The sequence below is a fragment of the Leuresthes tenuis genome, unplaced genomic scaffold, assembly GCF_036924035.1.
Source record: "Leuresthes tenuis unplaced genomic scaffold, fLeuTen1.0.hap1 SCAF_23, whole genome shotgun sequence".
In the NCBI taxonomy this organism is placed as follows: Eukaryota; Metazoa; Chordata; class Actinopteri; order Atheriniformes; family Atherinopsidae; genus Leuresthes; species Leuresthes tenuis.
In genome coordinates, this window is record NW_027325377.1 from 23673295 (window position 1) to 23694012 (window position 20718).

Consider the following 20718-nt stretch of genomic DNA (forward strand, 5'->3'; position numbering starts at 1 on the left):
CTGACATTTGGAGAAGTTTCTCAGTTGTCCCTGAATCTCTTTATCAACAGCCTATAAAAATCGTGTTTTCTCCTCCTTTCTCAATGCATTTTATTATTGTGCGGGCAGTAATGGTCAGAAATTCAGCGGGATGAAGAAAACAGGCTCTGCTTTTAATGTCTAAGCCTGCATGAGGCAGAGAAGTGAAAGGGCTTTGGGGAAAGTTTGTCATGTATTGGACCACATATTTTAAGCAAAGTGGAGGTCAAACATAGAAAATGTGCCGGTCGGTGCTGAAGAAGTCATGAAAATAAAAGCTGGTGCAAACCACAGGAGAAGTGTGCTGCTTCTGGCTGCTTCTGGCATCAAACTGAGTTTATTCTGTTTAATCTGAGACACTGAAGAGTCACATGAAAATATTAGAGAGGACACAGGTCTGTCATTTCACACCCGAAGAGGTTCGATTTGTACAAATTACACCCTGACAGCATTACAACAAGGTGCCACACATCTATAGGTCCATCATATGCGGTAAGCACAGGGTACCAGGTCCCAAACCCCAAAGAACAACCTGTTTTTTCCCCTTCAGGAACTTTTCTAAATGAGGAATACTGGAAGTTTCTGTGTAAAAGGGTAACGTTGGAACTCTTCCTCCAGCCTCCTTTTCCAGACCAGCTGCCTCAGTGTGGGCTGAAAAATGGGAACGAAAGCAGCTCATCCGCTGGTTGATGGCGTGCTGCTGGCTTTAATGATGATGATTAAATATCGTGAAGTCAATCAAATAAGAGGTTTTATTTTTCCACGTTCTCACAAACCAGATGAACAAGCAGAAGCTTCTGATTTAACTGGTCATGAAGCTCCAAGCTTTATGAATCACACCCTTCAAAGTATCCACGAAACTTGCATTTATTTCAAATCAAAATGACATTTACATGAGCAAAAATGTGAAAAATACACATAAATAAAACCCACCACAGATTAGAGTTAAATAGATTTCAGTTTACATTCTGTTCCATTTGTGTGGCTTAAAAACAACGACCGGATATCAAGTTAAACAGGACAAATAAAACCGTTATTTTACCTGCATTGGCTGTTTAAACCCACACAGACTTACATTTAATGTCATTAAACGTCATCAATCAAAGGAGAAATAAGACTAAACACTAAAAATTCAAGTGAAAAGGAGAAGAAAAGGGAATGATGAACAAGGAAAGAGTCAGAGAAGCAGACCCCATCATCACAGTTTCTCACCCTGATTTTAAAAAACTGTTCACGAGACAGAACACGCAGCCGTGAGGCGCTCCGGTGGCGTCTTCAGGTTCAACATGGCCGATACCGATGTCCACCCGAGCTCCGAGTGAGCCCCGAACCGCTGCTGCGTCAGGACCTCAGCTCCTGTTCTCAGAGCGTCTCTCAACAACGATTAAAGCGTGCAAATCTGTGCTGTGGTCAGTCCAGGAGGTTTGGCTGCTCATGGAGGACGACCACAAACAGCAAAACATCCAACGTAAAGAAACGCTTCCGAGCTGCTTCGTACCGCCAGACTCAAGCCGTAAGAGTGCAACCAAAGTGAAATAAATATCTACAAAAGCAGAGAGATTCCATTACAATCACGGTTCACATTCTTAATTCTGACCCTCAGACCGGCTCCACAGGTCCGATATTTAAGTTAGAAACTGACAAAAAGTACATTACATTTAGAAAGTGAAGTATTTACATCCCTTTAAACCTTAAAATATTTACAGAAACACATTCTGCGACGGCCTGGACTCACAGGCCGCTCCCACTGACGGCCAGACGCTCCGTACACTCAGGCACTTGGACTTCGCCACCTCACTGAAACAAGTCGGCACACGAGAGGCTCCGAGGCGGTCACAGCTGGCGCCGCCGCGCTCGCCTGTCTCTCCACATGTCTCGCAGCTCTCTGACGAGCAAAGGAGCGATGAACAGGATGCTGCCGCCAGTCTGCCACACAGAAAACGCAACACGTTGAATCACAGCGAAACACAAACACCTGCCCAGAGTTCCGGAGATTTTCTCACCATGACGACGAAGAAGTAGAACACACTCCTCCAGCCCAGCTTGCTCTCGATCAGGGACACCAGGTACTGCAGGGAGGTGAACAGCAGGAGTTACACATCGGTCTGATGGACCTGCAGTTCCATCCACACACCAGCCACATCCTCTCAGGCTCACCTGTCCTCCAGCAGCTCCGATGCTTCCCGTTCCGTCCACTATCCCGGTGACAGTCGCCAGAGCCTCCTGACTGCCCCTCAGGGCCGTCTGCCTCCCGAGGTCGGCAGAAATGGCCGAGCTGATCATGTTGGATGGACCGCCGATGAAGAAGCCAGTGGCGGATAAGATTGCTGCGTTTATGACCTGATCATTAGGGGACCCTGAAGGCAACATCAAAACCACAGAAGTGCAGAGAAAAACACTGATTTAGTTCCTGTTACACGACAGGCCCCAAACTGTGGCACCAAAAAGCCCGAACAGCTGTTTTCTAGCACCGGCAGACTGGTGTAAACACAGTGCACTCACGGCTGTATCCCACCAGAGCTCCCATTGCCATTGCCAGGCTGAAAGCCAACACTGGAGCTCTCTTCCCCATGAAGTCAGAAATCAGCCCCTGAACTGTTCCTCCTGCCAGAGACACACAAATGCTTCATTCTTAAAGCGGCAATTCTTCTTCAAAGGAGCAGCAAAAAGCCTGCTGCTTACCGATGATCCCGCCGACATCGTACCACACAGACAGGCGGTCGGCCTCGGCCTCCTTCCACCCGTAGTTGTTGCTCAAGTAGAACGGAAGCCAGAAGAAGAAGGAGTAGTTGACCAGCTTAAGACACGCATAAGCCAGGGAATACTGCAGTAAAAACAAGGCATTTTTAACCCTTTGTTTCCTTTCGAGCGGCCCTTTTAAGGCCGGTTTGAGAAAACTTCTCCTTTGGACTCACAGGAAGAACTCCAGGCAGACAGAAAGCCTGGAAGAAGCCGATGGCTTGTGGGGATTCGCCCAGAGGTTCGTCCGCCTCCTGAACCGACCGGTACGGCCTGGCGTCCGCCTCCTCTTCCTCGTCACTCATCAGGGGCTGGTGGCTGTCTGGGTCCGTCTCCACTGGGCCGAGTCCGGTCTCTGACTCCAAGCTCAAACCTGCCGTGCACAGAAACTCATGAATGGACTCTTACCACGAGTTCAGCCAACACGAGCGCAGTCGCTGGCATCCAAGACACGTGAGGTTGGGTGGTCCCGTCTAAAAAAACAGATTCACCTTTAAAAGTGCAGCGAAACATGGTTCTTACCAACTTCTTTTGGGGAGGTCAGAAGGCCAAAGAACACAACCACCCCTCCGGCAAACTGCACCACAGACGTCACCAGGAAGGCATACTGCAGGAAAAACACTTTGCATCAGCGACTGCCGGCAGAGGAACGACAAAAAGCAAAAGCAAAGCATCTGTGCACCTCACCTCGTATCCATACTTAAGCACACTGGAGGCCAGGAAGGCCCCCAGTATGTTTCCCACCGAGGCGCACGCACTCCACAGGCCAAAGATGAAGCCACGCCTGGAAAACGACAGCATGGCTCAGCAGGAGATACACGTGCTTTGGAAAACTTTCAGTGTGGATGCAGTCATAACGGATGAAGTAGATGTTTCTGTATTTATCAGACGCTTTTATCCAAAGCGACTTACAAATGAGGATATAACAAGCTTTATAAAAGCTAACAATAAACTACATAGAAGCAGATAAATAGGAAGACAGAGACGCGTCACACACCCAGTCTTGCCGAACCAGTTGCCCATGACAGCCACCACGCAGGGCCACACGGCCGACTGCAGCAGGCCGTTCAGCACCCACAGGCCGCAGTACAGATACACGTTGTAGATGTGGAGCCATTCGGTCAGCGTGCCAAACACAAACTCCTGCAGGCGACATCATTTACGTTAACAGTTAAGAGGTTTAAAGTTCTCCTTCAGCTGGCTGTTAAATGCGTGAACACAGGCTGATGATATGAAGGATTAGATCCAGATTAAAACAGAGTACCGACCACAGCAGCAGAACCACACAGGCCGAAGCACAGCACGTAGCGCAGGTTCACTCTGTCTCCGATCACGCCGCTCAAATACAGACCCTGTGTGGACAGGAATTAAACGCCATTTACTTCCTCATTTTATTCCACCTAAAAGCCTGACTTAGGTCACTTTTTCCATCTATAAATTCCTTCATCGAGAGCAAACAATACGAAAAGATTGAGAGAATCTGGAGAAGTTTCTGTGCACAAGGTCGAGTTCAGTTCTGAAAGGTTTGTGATCTACAACAACTTCTTAGTCGGGCTGTAAAGTCAAAGTGGACGGGTCGACTTATTGATCGATACGTTCTGGGTCCACCAAAGTTCTGATTGGTGTTTTTTTTGCCGTGTTAATTTCATCAGGGGGAAAGCACCAAGTGCTAATGGGGGTGTTTTCAGAGCACCTGCTTCACAGCTAACAGCCTGTCTTCAGAGAACACCCCCCTTGTTTTCACTCTTTTGGATTAGCCCAACTCATATTTTATCATCTAAAAACGGTAATATTTCAATATTATAGGCTATTAATGTCACCTTAGACATATTTCAATATTTTAGCCTAATAATCGTTTATTCCTTTTAGAACTGCAGGCGAACCCGCCCGTAAAAAGGCAGCATCCCTCAGATACACCCAGACCACGCTGGATGTTACTCCATGCAGAGGACTCAGGGGGTTGAATATGTCAATATGCAGGAATATAACTCAGTTCCCTTTAAGTGAGAAGACAACAGACAGAACTCTTCCATAAGAGAGAAGATGATGAGTCATCTTAAAGCATTAAAATGCTCGTATTGCAAAGGTTTTACACTTTGTGTGTCTTAACATGGACTTAAAGATGTGATGCCTTTGAGAAGTGACGGATCAGTGAGCACATAACGCAAAAAACATCAGTTTGCTTCAGCCTGAAACCTCTATGATGATGTGAAAATGAAGATATCCTCCAAAGAACTGCACGTAGAAACATGGAGTTACTCCTCTGTCATCTAAACGTAATGCAGTGATACTTTACTTTACTTTACTTCACTTTACTTTAAAGCTTTACTTTACTTTACTTTACTTTACTTTACTTTAAAGCTTTACTTTACTTTACTTTACTTTAAAGCTTTACTTTACTTTACTTTACTTTAAAGCTCTACTTGGTTGATCTGGGTTGTTTAATAAAGACAACTTTCGCTGACTTGCCCTTTGTGTTTAACTGCCTTCTTGTGCTGATATCAGTGGATTTTTGGTAATCATGGGCTGTTATATTGTGCAGATGCATGCGATGCAAAACGCTGTGAGAGCCCCCCCCCATTAGTCGATTTTTAGTAGAAATGTCAGGGTTTAAGTCGACCAAGAACTTCTTTGGTGGATTACAGCCGTACTTCTCAGACGATTCAAACGCTTGGTGGCGTTCGATGTTCAATCCGACCTGCAGGGATCTGATTTTTGCTCTGACCTGATGTCACTGCTGAATTTAAGCAGGGTCTGAAGCCTCGAGATTCACGTAAATTTAAATAATCACAAAGTGAACTCTGCAGTCTTTAACTCAGAACACACTTTGTTGTATGCGGCTGAACTGCGCACGTTTCTGACATTTAAGGGTCAGAGGAAACGGAGGTCCGATGATGAAAGATGAGCCCACTCACCACTGCATATGAGAAGAGGAAGATGGAGTCCAGAGCGCCCAGAAACAGAGTGGCCTGCTTTTCATCTGCAAACAGACGATTGTCCTCCCATGTCTGGGACAGTCACAGAAAACACACTTAATTCCAGGCAGTTTATCTACAGGAGACACGTGAACAAGTCTGCTGCCAAGAGTGGCTCCAGGGCCTCTGAGACCACTGGCTGAGACCCCAGGGACACGCTTTAAGCTCCAAAGGTTTGAAGTACTTTATTTCCAAAATATTTAACAGAAAACCGAAGAACCAAAGTGTAAAAATAATAATGTAACGGCTCACTGAGAATCATTTGCTTGGTTTGAAAGCGTTTGTGGGTTTCGGCGCTCAGTACCTCGCCAGGAGAGAACACGGCCCCGCTGCCATTCTGGATGGATGGCGTCCACTGGGCGGAGATGCTCACTTTCACATTGCTGAACGTCTTCCTGGACGAGTGCAGCAACACATAGCTGGACAGACGCAAATGAGTCTTACTCAGAAGCTAAAAGCTTTAAAAGAAGCTTTAAGTGAAAAGCATCCATCAAATGTGACACTTCTGGGACGGGATGCCAGTGTTTGTTCTTTTTAATGTTCTAACATGGCTGCAAACATGTGGCACCGCATTTGTTCATGTGATTATAGCTAAAAATACATGACGAAAGTCCTTGTGTGCACAAGGAGTTACGTGCACGAAATGTCTGTTGGACATCAGCATCGATAGTACATGCTGTCTTAACAATGTTTACCCTGAGATAATCTGGCCCCCAAGACCTTTAGCCTGTATTAACAGCTTAAATCCAACCACAGGACTTCTGCACAGGCCGCACTATTATTTCCACTGCAACTCATTTCAAGAATCGTTCAAATAAGCAACATGCTGACTGAAAATAAAGCCCTAATGTGGTTTCCAGTTACTCTGTGGTTATGTAATATCTGCTATGAACCAGGAGAACATGGCTGTGTGACGCCTAATTACCTAAAGAAGGTGAGGAGGAAGACAACCAGGTGATGATGGGTGTACTGTGACAGATAACCACAGCATGAGGGAGGCATCACAGGGGTGGCTGGAGAGAGGAAGAGGAGGCAGAGGATGAGGAAGGAGGAGGTACTGGTGCAGGTCTTCAAGGATAGGGAGGGGGGCTGGAGGGTTCAGCTACAGTCCTCCACTAAACCAGATGGGACAAACGCATCACTAGGGCAAGAAAGCTGTGCCTGCAGAGGAGGGAATCATTCAGAAGTCATATTTAGTACCGATTACAGGACTTCTTTGATAAACTTACTTAAAACAAACAGAAATACATTCATTTGAAAGAAAACTTGAGGATTTCATCTGTGCTCAGAATGGCAGATCTAACTTGTTGAAAACAGCCACCTCTGTGGTATGAAAGCTGAAAAAGGACATACACACCTGGTCTGAAAGCTGCCTTGTGCGTGGTCTAAAGCAGATATCAATGAGCCTAGTGTGTTCAAACCTCCCCCACCAGCCTGCCTGCAGGAACATTACCTCCTTTCATGTTGCTTCAACTGGACTTTAAAGCACATGATGCACACATTCTACTTTTCTCTGTCTGTTTCGAGCTGCTGATAGTGCCACACGCCAACTGCTTAAGACCCTAAACCCCAAAGAGGCATTCTTATGGGCCGGTGAGAGGTCTGGCTGGTTGTCTCATAGTCAAAACAGATAATCATTATTCTGGTTCCTGGGAAGATTTTGTTGTACCGACCTGGGGAATAGATGACTCCACTTAAAAACTGCAGAGAACAAGTTGATTAATGTTGTGGAAGCGAGTTTTACAGTTTGAGACGTCAAAATATGAAAAGTGACATGAAAGACACCCTTTCACTTCCCACACCCTCTCCGGGAAGCCGTGGACAGTGTTGTTTGTTGGAGGAGGCAACAATTACTGCACTGTAATTCAATAAAGTTTCAGCTAAATACAGTGACACGATCTGCTGTGGGGAAATAAAGGCAAAATCGATTGACCTGTTTAATCATGCTAACCAACACAGTCCCAGTACTGGTTCACTCGATTATCACTCACATGCTTTGAGGGAAACACAATCTTTCCTGGAAAGGTGCCTGTTTACAGCCCACATAGGAAAGATTGTTGTTGCTAACGATTAACAGGACGTCCGATATGAAGAACGACAGCTTTTTTCACCAAATTAAAGAGCTTTTGCTGTGTGTGTCATGTAAAGCGGCTTGTATTTAAAGCAGTTTAGCTCATTTATTGATTAGCCATGTATGTAGTAGTTAGGTTACAATACGTTCATTACATTTTAGTGCATTTAAAACCATTCCCTCCTACATTTAGCTCATTTTACAGGTAACATCTGCCACTTCTTCACCGAGTGACAACACACATACAGTATGTTGTCGTTTAGCTTCCGCCGTTACGTGCCAAGTCAGTTTCGTTCAACAACAAGATCAATAAAAATAAGAGAATACTTAAGACAAAATACATGAGGAAAAGCGGCTTCTCACCTCTCCGTCCAGGTTCTCTAATAGCTAGCTTGTGCTTGTTTGTCTGTCTGTGTTTACGGTCGGCTCCCGTGTCACTCTGCATGTCACCGCCGCAGCGCAGGGCGGCGCAGTGCCGCCACCTGCAGGACAGGAGTGTAATTACAGAAAGAAAACCCCCAAAACAGGCTGACCAAGTGACTTTAGAGGCAACTGTTCAGCTTTCACCTGTTGCTGAGACACTTGTCGATAAAGCCCCAACTGCTATTGGCTTGCAAGCACATTTCCCGGCAGTTTAAAAGCTCCACCGCCAAAAGTACGGACACTAAACGCTACAGCCTGACACCACAGTAGAGAACTACCACTTGAATTCTGGTAAGCCTTTCACAGCAGTATACAGCTTGTTTTTTTATTTTATGTGAATTGAATGGTTTATATATGTATATATAGAAATATATATTAGTGATCAAAATGTTCATAATGGATAACAGTATTATAGTATTATAGTTCTAGTATTATAAGTAGCATATCTTGTTAAAGTTTCCAAAAACTGGGTGCAACATGGCTCACACCTACTCTGTGTTAGGAGACTAAAGTAAGAAAAAAGGATTAAAATTTAAGGCCAAAGGAATCTTGCACTGAGGGGGATGGGAGGACATGCTGCAGCTGCATATCTCAGAAACACTTAGGATATTAATTTCAGGTTTGGAGGGAAATGATTTATTAGGACGATGCGTGTCCCATGTGTTACAAATTTCCATGCAGCCATAGGATGAATAAAAATGGCGTTCCGGTGAATATCGGGAGACATTAATTCATTCTACTACTTCCTAAAGTCAGCTGTGAGGGAGGCAGATAGGATTCACAGAGGGAGAAAGAGAGGGAGGAAGTCATATCCAGAGGGAAAGGAGAGTGAGGGTAAATGAAAGTTGAAGATTGGAGAATAGACAGAGACAGGAGTGCATTGGTTTGAGGTGAAACTCTTGGTTATCTGTGGCTGACTTGATGAAACATTAAGGCTTAGATCAACATAGAAAACCTATTTAAGACTGCTACGCCTGGATTTGTAGACAAACACAATGGATACGGTTACAGCAGCAAAAGATGCATTATGCCCCTGTTTTTCTGATGAGCACATGGAAACTGTACAATGGATGGAGGTAAGAAGAAGAAGTTTCATTTCTGTCATCTGATTGTACGACATGTTGAAGCTTAATGGGACATTAATCCATTCAGCTCGTCTTTGCCAGAAGAAAAACACCATCTCAGAATGAGATGATTATTTAGTCACTGAATACAGAAGTAGAGTCAAAGTTGTGTAGATGCATTTGTGAGGAGGGGAAATTAGCTGCATGAGGGCTTTAACTCAAAAAAAGATCAGCAGTATTCTGTGGTTTGATATCTCGTGAAAACCGACTGTATTTATGAGAAACGGAAACAACTTTGTGTAAAATGGATCTAGTGCCTTTCTGGATGGCTGGTTGTCTTTAATCACACAGCTTATCAGCCAACATATAGCTTTAAGAGGCTACGCAGTCCCTCTCCTCATGCACACTGTCGTTTGGACCACATATCAACTAAACAAATGATGACAGCAGCCTCAGATCTGGGAAATTACCAAGTGCTATCTTGGAGGACACTGAACTTTAAAACGTTGGACTCAGAGACATGTGAAAGTATGCAGAGCATTTAAGTCACTCTGTGGGTCAAAAGTTAGCCTCCTGTGAGGACAAAGTGGCAGAAGACGGAGCACTAAAGGAAACAGAAGGGAGAGGAGAGTGATTTGATCATGTAAGAGCTCCCAAATGACTGCTAAGTGAAGGGTTTAACGGCTCGAGGGAGTTCCAGTGTCGTGCGTTCTCTTGAGTCTGCCCAGCTGTCCCACGAAGGCTGATCTTTACCAGCTGAGAGGAAATATTCAGTCTTTTCAGAGGAAATATCTCACCCTGAAATGTAAAATCAAACCAAGATGATCAGACGATCTCAATTGGAGCAGAAAAAATGTGAATGAATAAAGAGGCTGTCGTGAAATGCTTTTGTCTCCCTCTTGCAGGTGTACAGGGATCATGGAGGCCAGTGAGAGAATGTCAAAGACAGACTCCATCTACTCCACTGTCAACAGGTTAGTACAGTGGCCCAGAAGTCCAAAACACGACTAAATCTACAGCAAAAAACTTGAAAGAAACTGCTCGAGTGGTTTAAATAGTATTTTAAGTAACAGGAGGAAGAGTTTTTCTCAGCTTCCCTCATATGTGGGGTGCCACAAACGCACATTCTCAGCCCAGTGTTCATACACTTCTGTTGGGTTGTATTCTATGGAATTTAATTTCATTCATGCAGATGATTCACAAATGTATTTGCCCCTTTGGAAGGAAGTTACAAATCCTCTGAAGGTCACCCGACTTCCTCAGTGACGTAAAAGGGCGGATAGTGCCAGAGTTTCTCAACCAGAAGCGGTGCTCGTCAGATGCACATGCAGGCTTGACCACATTCAGTCAGTTTTGGCTTCTTTGTGCTGGCTCACAGTGGAGATTGATTTAAAAATCTCACCATTTGTTTTTAAATCATTTATTGGTTTAGTGCCTTCTCGCTTAGCTGAACTTTTAACTTTACACAGTCCCAAAAGATCGCTTCGATCAGCTGACCGGTTGTTCCCGGCTGTACTGAAGAGCAGATTAAAACACAGACATCAGGCATTCGCTGCAGCTGCACCCAAACTCTGGAGATCTGGGCCTCCCCTTCAAAATGAGGTCCTCCATATATTAGTGTCTGCCTGTGTATTCTCCTTCTTGCTTTGCGCAGCCGGTACTGCTTTTACCATCTTTCTTTTTCAGCTGCACAGCTCTTCCATCAGTGCTTGCTGAGTTTAAATGTGCTTCTTGACTAGTTTTCTCCAGCTTACACACACTTTGGCAGTCCTTCATATAAAAGAAGAGACTGATTAGTAAATTGCTGAGGTCTCACCTGGCTGAACCTCAGCCGAGCATCAAATAAAAGCCCCTAAAATGTAGTTTTCCTCTGTTTATTTGTCTTTAGAAATGTTGTAGTTTTGTTTGTTATGTCATTTGTTGTTGTTTTTTGTGAATTATGATGACAGATTCCCGTATATTCCCATTTATTTCCCATAAATATATGAGGTGTGGAATCTCAGACTGCGCTTATTGTGTTTTCTCGTGTGTAGTTTTGCTGTTGTGTGTCACAACTTATCCAGGTTCATGACCAAATTATTATCTACTTTAGAAATTACCTCTAAGCTTGAGAAATAAGAAACAGCATTTCGCTACCCTTCATCATCACGTCTGAGGGAGGTCTTTCAACTTATGGCTTCCCATTTCCTCTCGTTTATTTATTAAAAGTTAACAGTCCAAAGAAATGGGCCCCGTTCCAAGTATGTGTTTATTTAGCAAAGCTGATGAGAAGAAGATGCTCGGTCATAAGCTTGTCCTCTGGCATTTACTCTCAGGCTCAGTTTTCCCACTGTCACTAAAGAAAGACTGAGTGTCCCCAAACTGGCAGTCCCAGAGACCGTGTGGGAAGTTCAGGAAATTCTGGCTGTAGTCAGCTAGCTCCCCCCTCCCAACTTTAATCTTATTTATTTTCAATTGAATTTGAAAGAGGATGTGTGCTGACGACAAAATTCTGTGAAACTTGTTACTTTAGATGCATTTAAAAGATTGATCTTTGAATCTAAATGAGTAAAAGTGTGTTTTTTCTTCTCTTTTTTTTGTCTCTTGAGACTGAAGAGGGGCTGTTATACCAGAAGAAGTATTTCAGTGGAAAACAAGGAAGCTGGGCAAAGAACAGAGGGGACACCAAAACAACCCTTCACTCCATTAGTCGACCTGAGCAACAAGAAGGAATCACCTGTGATGGCTCACAGGAGGCCGACCTTTGACCTTCAGACGAATGATGGTGCTCTTGTAGGAGCCAAACCATCCAGATCCAACGGAGGTAACATCAAGGACAAGATTTCTCTGTGGGAGGGCAAAGAATCCACTCATTCACCTGCCAGTGTTAAAAGGACAGACTCCCTGACTAAAAGCAACAACAAAACTACAGACAAGCAGAGTGCCGAGAGCTGCAAAAGAGCAGCTCATAACGAGAAACAGGATGTTGGAAAAGAAAATGTAGGAAAACCTGGGGATTCAAGGCCTTGCTCACCTGCTGAAGCTGGGAAACAGCCTCGAGCTGTCAGCAGTAGTAACCTGAGTCACGATCAAATGAGGGGAGACCGTAATAAAGAAAAGTGTGATCACGAGAAAGAGAACGTTGAAAATCTCCGAGATTCAAGGCCTTGTTCACCCCCAGTGACTGAGAAGCAACAGGTGGGGACGCTGAGAAAAGGCAATGACCGGAGAGCAGCAGAACAAACGAGTCAGGAGAAGAGAGCTGTATTCACTCTTTTTAAAAAGCTGGAGGCTATGGGCGAGAAACACAGGAAGAGCCCTCCAGAGCTCGGAAACTACTTCAGCCCACCGAGCAACGACAAGCAGGTGGAGGTGAGGAAGAAAGAATCCGAAGTTGTAGGTCAGAGTAAGTCCTCTGAAGTGAGAGAAGGGATGGAGCGTCAGGAGAACATGTACACAGAGCCGGGCTCGCCTCCCATCAACCCCGTCCCCAAACCCAGACGTACCTTCCAGCATCCAGCTGCTGTCTCCACAGGAAAGAGCCAGAGGGAGGGGAGAGGGCAGAGGAACCTCCCCCCGCTGCCATCAGTCTCCTCGAAAACCTCTTCAAAGCCTCCATCTGGCTTCTATGGGAGACCGAGAGCTGAGAGAGTCCTCAACAACATGAACAGGTACAGACGGCTCAGAAAAAAAAAGAGTACTGTGCAAAGTTCTTGAGAAACTCCTCGTTTCTTCATATATTGGCACACAAATAGGAAATGGCTGAAGTAATATATTGAAACATGGCAGAGTTTGTACAATTCTAACGTGCATGAAGAATGAAGTCGCTCATACAAAATTCTGACTTCCAACACAGCCTGAACCCTCTGAGACAAGCTTTCTGTCATTTCTTTAAGGAGTCTTCAGGAATAGTTCTCCAGGCTTCTTGAAGGACATCCCAAAGCTCTTCTTTGGATGTGGGCTGCCTTTTGTTCCGTTCTCTGTCAGATGATCCCACACTGCTTCAATAATGTTGAGGTCCGGGCTCTGGGGAGGATTCATCCCTCCATAAGACCTGTTGCCACTGATTTTCAGTCCACTTCTTGTGTCATTTGGCATAGCTCAGCCTTTTCTCCCTGTTTCCCTTCCTTAAGAACGGCTTCTTGACAGCCACCCTTCCATGGAGACCATTTCTGATGAGGCTTGGGCCAACAGTAGATGGATCAGCTGAAGGTCCAGATGCATCTCTCAGGTCCTGTCAGGTCACAGCTGGATTTTTTCCTCTTTCTTAAGGACATCACTTTCAGATCCTGTTCATCTGCTGTAGATAGTTTTTTAGGCCTGACACTTCTTCTTTTGTCCTCCACTTGTCCAGTTTCCTCAAATGTTTTAAGGACACACTGCACACCATGCTGTGGTGTAGTGTTGCCTCGAGGTATACTTTTAATGAACATCTGGCTCGGCACCAGATAGTAAGCTCACTATGAAAGTAGTGCCTCAGCCTTATCAACCCATTCAATAAAGGCATAAACTGTTAACCCTTGAAGGGCAGATCATGTCTTTTCCTTCCTAGGAAAGAACACTTTTGAATGTGATGCACTTCAGAGGGGAATTGACCAATTAATATTGGTTCATTGCGAAATGTTTTGTGTGGATTCAGGAGTGGTTCAATCCTTGACTTATGTTAAGATAATTAAAGGTCAGTGTTTGGAGGCTTAACATACAAGAACTGCTCTGAAAATGAGTGAAAAAGCAGCTGTTGTCTATAAATAACTTTGAAGGACCCTTACACAGACAAGAAAGTGGTGGCTCGAGTTTACTAGAGTAAACTGATGATATACACCTCTTAGGAGACTCGGCTTACTTGGACTGTATTCAGTTCTCTCACAGATAAAGTGAGACTGTAGTAACTCACATATAATGTCATGATTTGTAACTTTCTGTTCACTGTGACAGGCGTTCATTTGAGCTGGAAGACCTCGCGGAGTCAAACCTCTTCACTCGCTCTCTGACTCAGGAACATCACTACGAAGACATCCTGGGTCAGACACTTGTATTATATGTTCATATATATACTTTTGAACTGAACTTTGATTATTGACACAGGTACACAGGAGTCTCTCTGAGGCATTGCAGGGATTTCCACTTCAGAAATGAACATTTTTAATAAACTAGTTTGATCATGGAAACGCTGACACTTTTTAAAGATTATATGTATTTGTCTAAGAGGCTCTATTTTAAAGATTCATAACAGCTGTTAAAGGTCTCTGAATTAAAATGGAGACGAAGTATTAACCAAACTAATGTTTAAATGATGTAAAAGTTGCTCAGAAGTATGTTTTCTTCAATAATGGACTAACTTTCTGCCGATGTAATGTGGCCCCACTATTTAATGTGCATAATATTTGTAATGTGCGTGAAAAAATAACACAAACGTGCTCCTTTTGGACCCCCTGTAGACTCATCCAAGGAGAATCCGTACGAGGACATAGAGCTGGAGAGTCAGTGCTCTCAGCAGTCGTTACCCTCCTCTCCTGGCGCCGACACCACAAAGGTTCATGACAGCTCAGCATAAAGCAGCAGCCGCTTGATCAAGGTGATTTATGAAAGATTCAACCTGATTTTTCATTTGTTGGTAGGCATCAAGACCTGGTTTCTTCAGGCAGAATTCAGGCATGAGCTTTAAGTTCCTGGACATGAAGCGAGCCAGTCAGCAGACCGCTGGCAGTGGGGGCATTTCATCTCCACGCCAGCTCAGCCCTCCATCCACCCCCACCGGGCCCGAGCATAGCCAGTGGCTGCCTGGGGATCTGTACAGCCGCACCTGCCGCAGGATACCAACGGTCTGTAGCTGCACATCCGCCTTTTATAGTCTTACTCAGTCCCTTACTTTTTATATTTTAGCTTTCATCAGTTTAAATATTTAATCTATCTTAAGTTTAGATCTATTACAGCGTGACCAGAAGTCAGGCTCTTTTACTGGTGTCTTCTTCCCACTCGGGACAGGCACCGCGCTGTGATATTTCTTCTCACTGAGCGAGTACTTTTTCCACAGGTTGTGCTGAGGATAAACGGCATATTTGAGGCTCGGACGAGGAAAAAACATCTGAGAAGGATCTATCATTACGCTGAGACAAGTTCAGGAAGAGGTGATAGTGGTGGAAACTGTCTTAAGGCTTGAAACTTTATTTCATTTTAAGTCTGAAGCGTAAACGTACATTTTTCCTTCACAGTCACCGATGAGAACAGTGACTCTGAGAGTGAACTGGAAGAGAGATCAAAGGGTACAGCATCAAATGTTTTCTTAAATACACGAATATGTTTCACGCTGACATCCTTCACCCATTTGTAAATTGCTTCCTCTCCACCAGTTCACCGTCAGCGGCTTGTGTCAGTCCAGTCCATACTGAGCCAGCCGAGCCAGGTCCACTACAATGGCTCCAATACCAGAACCAGCCCTCTGGATCAGGAGCTCCACCAGCGGAAGCTTTTTGAATTTTTCCTGGTTGTGTCACTGCAGAAGTCCAAGGCTGGCGGCCACTATCTGCCAGAGGTCACCCAGCAGTTCCCCCCTAAGGTCAGCAACGAAGGGGAGCTTGAATCTCGGCTCATTAGGACTCTTAGAAGCAAGCTCAAAAAACCCTATTGTGCATGTGATGTGCACTGGATGCCCTTCTTACTAATTTTTCTAAATATGAGTGTTTATTCAGCCAAAACCGTTCTCACTCCAAACTTAAACTACTGCACCAAAGAGCAGGACGCATTAATCCAGTTTACGTTTTCACAGTTCAGTCGAAAAGCTTCAGCCTAATTCAAAACCCTCTAATCCGAGAATTCATCTACTAATTTTAATCTCTGGACCAAAGTCATCTTCTCCTAGAATATAAAGGTCCAGGTGGCCATGTTCTGCCTCATCTGTTTAGAGTTGGACTCCTTTTGTAGATTTCTAAAGATACTCTAACTTCTATTCTTAAAATTCAGCAAAGCCAATAACTTTAAGGTAGTTATGCATGCATTATGACTGACATAAAGTGAATGAAAATGCAATAAAATGTTGGTTGTGTTATGTATGTTTCAGTTGGAGCGAAGCTTCAAATTTATGAGGGAGACAGAGGATCAGCTGAGGATCATTCCTCAGTTCTGTTTCCCTGATGCAAAAGACTGGGAGCCAGTGGAGACCTTCCCAAGGTGAGAATAACATGCTGGTTCGGCACAATTCTCAGTTCCCCTCTTTAAAATAATAAAGAGGGGAACTCTGGTTAGCATTTTAGTATCAGTGCTAGCATTCATATGTGTATTTCTCATGTGTATAATAAAAATGCACCAATCGCATTTCTTCCTTCGCAGCGAGATGTTCTCCTTTGTTTTGACTGGAGAAGACGGGAGCAGGAGGTTCGGATACTGCCGGCGTTTACTGGTAAATAGAAACGAGTATAATAACTAAGTGTGCTGTTACTGGACAGGAAGTGGCTGAATACCACGAGGTCGGCTGAGTAAATAAGCGTGCCAAAATAGGCGAGGTGCCTGTGGGAAAACGGTCCATCTCAAACTCCGGGCGGAAGTGTGAGAGACTGGGAACTGTACTGCATGTGAGGGTGTGCGTATGTCTCTGTTTATGCATCAGTGTGTGTGATTTAGTGCCGTTAATGTGCCTATTAATCTGCTCAGATCTGTATATACTTTTGAACAAAAAAACGACTTTAACATGTGAAAACTGACAGAAATACTTGAATTCTCCTGTCTTTGCAGCCCAGTGGAAAAGGCAGACGTCTGCCAGAGGTCTATTGCATTGTTAGTCACCTTGGCTGTTTCAACCTGTTCTCCAAGGTAAACCTCCCTCGCTGCTCCCCTGCGCTGACACATAATAAAACACCTTAATAAAGTGTGTGCTGATGTGTGGGTTTGTTAGGTGTTGGACGAGGTGGAGAGGCGGAGGGCTCTGTCTCCTGCCCTGGTGCAGCCATTTATGAGGGCTATCATGGAGGCCCAGTTTCCAGCTCCTGGCAGGACCATCAACATCAAAACTTTTCTCCCCGGCTCGGGAACTGAGGTGAGCGACACTGAGATGTCTTTTAGCACGTAAAGCCACCACTGGACTGTCATTTTCACAGGTCGTAAACTAAAAAGAAAACGTTATTTCCTGTCCCTGGATTTAGGAACAGTTTTTATAATGGGACAAAACCTCATATTCCTGTCTTTTTTCCAGGTGATGGAGCTCTGTCGACCCTCTGACTCACGCCTGGAGCATGTGGACTTTGAGTGTCTGTTCTCCTGTTTAAGTCTGCGGCTGCTCCTCAGGGTGTTCGGCTCGCTGCTGCTGGAAAGACGGGTCATATTCACTGCGGACAAGCTTAGGTGAGTCCCTCAGAGGAGCTATATTCCTTGATCTTCCCACTGCACAGTAGCACTTTGAATATGAGGTTGCACTGAACAGCCGCCTTCCACTGTTTGTACTTACGGAGATACAGATTTCATATGGCAGAGGCAGCTTTTAGGTGAAAGCAGCAGGGATTTGCACTATGAAGTGAGACTAAACGCGGGTGGTCCGGACCCTTATTTTTAAGTCAATCTAAAGCATCCTGGGGATTCAGGGATCCTGCCAGAGAGATATTTTGAGGGATGGTGTTGAGTTGTTGCTGTTCTGGGGCTGGTTTGTTTTCCCTGCTGAGGAAAGCCAGCAGGAGTGAGACAGAGCGGTCACAGTCGTAGAGGACAGGAATGCAAAGTCCAGTGATGTCAGTAAAACAAGTATGTGGCCCTGCTTTTTTCTCTGGGAAATGTTACTTTAGGGACCGTTCAATGTGAGACTTCATGTAGACTGCAGCACCCTCATGTGGTGAACACGAGTAGCTTCATTTTCTCTTCCCCTGCAGTCTTCCTCCACGTCCTTCTGACTTTTTTTTTTTACCAAAATGTGTTGCTTTTATGCAGAAACTCCTCCTGCGTACTTCTCACTCCTTTCCGCTGTTCTCTCCTGCAGCACTCTCTCCCAGTGCTGCCATGCAGTCGTGGCACTGCTTTACCCCTTTGTGTGGCAGCACACTTACATCCCCGTCCTGCCCTCAGCTATGCTCGACATCGTCTGCACCCCGACCCCTTTCATTGTCGGCCTGCTGTCCAGCTCTCTGCCCCAGCTCATCGAGCTGCCCTTGGAAGAGGTCAGAGAAGGACGACAGGCACTGAAGCTCAAAAGCTATGCTTGTACCTGACGACCGCGTGAGAAATGTCACTTGGAAATAACTGGGAATACACCGATTACACCAGTAACGATTAGTTTGTCTGTGCACAGGTTCTCGTTGTGGATCTTGGAAATTGTCGGCTTCTCAGACAGGTGGGGCCATTTCTAGACGCATGTCTGTGCTTTCTTAAGGGTCTGAATGTGAATGTGGACCAGTCTTCGCAGCCTTAGAAATACATTTAATTTCCTGCTCTGCCATTTCTAGTTGGATGATGAGGACTCAATCCTGCCTCCTAAGCTCCAGTCGGCGCTGGAGAACGTTCTGGAGAGGAGAAGAGAACTTGCTACCGAGCGAGGAGGCGAAACCATCAGTGGTGAGACAAATAAAGCACTTAATCTACCACTACGAGTCTTGGCTACACACTAAATGGATGGTGTTCAGCCATCCTCGAGGCTCTTTGACATGCTTACAGTTCATGGCAATCAACCCAAGCTCAAACAGTAAAACAAGACATTTTAACAGGATGGTAGAGGTAAGATTTATCTAAGTCGGCAAGGCTTATGATTGTAAATATGTGTGAACTGACTGACTGACGGCTGTCTCTTTGTTTCTCAGACTCCGGCCATCTTAGCACCGTAGTTTCCGAGGCCTTTGTTCGATTCTTTGTGGAGTTAGTGGGACACTATCCACTCTTCATCACAGGCGAACGGGAGGACGGCTACTCCTCGTCATCATCGTCCCCTGTTCCCTGCTCCTTCCAACGGGAAGGTTTTCGGAAAGCGATCCTATCCAAGACGGTGCGTCGCTTCCTGGAGGTCTTTATGGAGACGCAGATGTTTGGCTGGTTCATCCAGGAGCGGGAACTCCACAGGCAGTCCCTGAGAGGTACTGAAGCACAGAAGAGAGAAAAGGTTGGGCTTTTAGGAGTTGAACCAAAGCTTCATGTTTTGTTCCTCTCCTCACAGGATTGTTCGAGGTGAGAGTGCAAGAGTACCTGGACTCCATCCATGAGAATGAACACAGGAGGGTTAATAGGTTTCTCAAAGGCTTGGGTAAGGATCGTTTCAAGCTATTCACAGTCAGGATTGCTTAATTATGATGGAATGAGCTCCCTTCAATCATTCTTGTTTGTTCCGTTTTTCCAGGAAACAAAATGAAATTTCTTTCCAAGAAATAATGCAACAATAGCTGCACGGAAAGAGACAATGTAAGAAGAAGAAGAAGCACTGAGAAAAGGAAACACTCGATTGCCTGCTGTTCCAACAAATAATATCAGAATTTGAAGGCTTTCTCTGACTCTGACGTCATCCCTGCTATTGTCAGTTAATGAGACGGATGTTTCCCAACAAGACTTGATACATAGTTGTGTTAAATCACACACTTGAGACTACTGTATGGACTTACAGAAATATTTTGGGCATTTTTGGGGGAATTTTCAGGGAAGCATGAATAACAGTGTGTAACAATGACTGTTGTGTTTCGTACTTTAAGCTGTAAACTGCATGAGGTTCGCATGTCAAAGCTCAGAGCGGGAAAAAGGTGATTGAATAAAATAAAACAAGAGTTGTGTTGTGGAAAGACCCCGCTTGTAGTGCTTTCTACATCCAGCAGGGGGCAGTAGTACATTTTCTCTCATTGGACGCTCTTGACCCTGATACTGAACGCAAAGAAAAGGACACAAACGAGCTTTTCTGCTCAGAAATGCTTCAGCATTTATTTAGTCATAACAGTGACAACATCACAGCGGCTTTGAATATTCTCTGGGTTTCATGTGGTGAGTTATTGTGTTGATGCTGTCGTATATTTTTCCCCTTCAAAACAAATGCCCATATGTCATAAAACCACTGCATTGCATTTTTATAGTTTGGTCATTTTTATAGATGTCTTTTCCCTCTATCCCTCTTAGCAGATTTTGAACTATGGGGTGATTTTATGGTAAATAGAAGGCGTATCCTGTGACTCACTGTAAACCTTAGAGTATGGGTTTTCTTTCATGCTGGAAACTACCAAGAGACTTGAGTTCAGCCAGGATTTTACTGTGCGAATAATCAAAGTAGCACCCACGTTTTGACCATTTGCTCCTGAGTTTGTTCATTTATAGGTATTCGGCCTTCTTACTACAAAGAGTTCAGGGTTAGTGGCAGCTAAAACTATTTTGGTCTCTGAGTCATGGAAACAAAGCTGATATTTAGCCCACAAGGATGAAAGCACATCTTTGTCAGCATGAAAACATAACACAGGTGCAGAGCAGGGTATAGTAGTGTATTGTGTAGGTAATGGCGTGCACAGTT

General features: G+C 44.7%; 2 protein-coding genes across 2 annotated transcripts; one reads left to right on the plus strand and one right to left on the minus strand.

Annotated features, from left to right (window-relative positions):
• Positions 1-840: 840 nt before the first annotated feature.
• slc37a3 (solute carrier family 37 member 3) lies at positions 841-8268 on the minus strand. The gene is made up of 14 exons (XM_072377051.1): positions 8167-8268; positions 6658-6893; positions 6037-6151; positions 5673-5765; positions 4026-4109; positions 3755-3900; positions 3445-3541; positions 3280-3364; positions 2934-3130; positions 2701-2842; positions 2521-2622; positions 2176-2375; positions 2022-2087; positions 841-1944 (listed from the first exon to the last, which is right to left on the minus strand). Exons 2-14 carry the CDS (start codon positions 6732-6734, stop codon positions 1852-1854), a joined length of 1497 nt encoding a protein of 498 aa, XP_072233152.1. The 5' UTR covers positions 6735-6893; positions 8167-8268; the 3' UTR covers positions 841-1851.
• Positions 8269-9027: 759 nt separating this feature from the next.
• LOC140283099 (DENN domain-containing protein 2A-like) lies at positions 9028-20003 on the plus strand. The gene is made up of 20 exons (XM_072377752.1): positions 9028-9302; positions 10196-10264; positions 11879-12940; positions 14205-14290; positions 14708-14802; positions 14888-15091; positions 15304-15397; positions 15482-15532; positions 15620-15825; positions 16327-16436; positions 16596-16665; positions 16998-17075; positions 17158-17298; positions 17455-17603; positions 18229-18406; positions 18538-18579; positions 18692-18800; positions 19043-19312; positions 19393-19479; positions 19573-20003. Exons 1-20 carry the CDS (start codon positions 9247-9249, stop codon positions 19602-19604), a joined length of 3189 nt encoding a protein of 1062 aa, XP_072233853.1. The 5' UTR covers positions 9028-9246; the 3' UTR covers positions 19605-20003.
• The last annotated feature ends 715 nt before the right edge of the window (positions 20004-20718 follow it).

Excerpts from the sequence above, each read along its gene's own strand:
- LOC140283099 (XM_072377752.1), top strand. The coding sequence starts at position 9,247 with ATGCATTATGCCCCTGTTTTTCTGATGAGCACATGGAAACTGTACAAT. Across the intron at positions 14,291-14,707 it reads TCACTACGAAGACATCCTGG|ACTCATCCAAGGAGAATCCG; the intron begins GTCAGACACTTG and ends GACCCCCTGTAG. Across the intron at positions 16,666-16,997 it reads GATACTGCCGGCGTTTACTG|CCCAGTGGAAAAGGCAGACG; the intron begins GTAAATAGAAAC and ends CTGTCTTTGCAG.
- slc37a3 (XM_072377051.1), bottom strand. The coding sequence starts at position 6,734 with ATGCCTCCCTCATGCTGTGGTTATCTGTCACAGTACACCCATCATCAC. Across the intron at positions 3,542-3,754 it reads AACTGGTTCGGCAAGACTGG|GCGTGGCTTCATCTTTGGCC; the intron begins GTGTGTGACGCG and ends GTCGTTTTCCAG. Across the intron at positions 2,843-2,933 it reads GTCTGCCTGGAGTTCTTCCT|TATTCCCTGGCTTATGCGTG; the intron begins GTGAGTCCAAAG and ends TTTTTACTGCAG.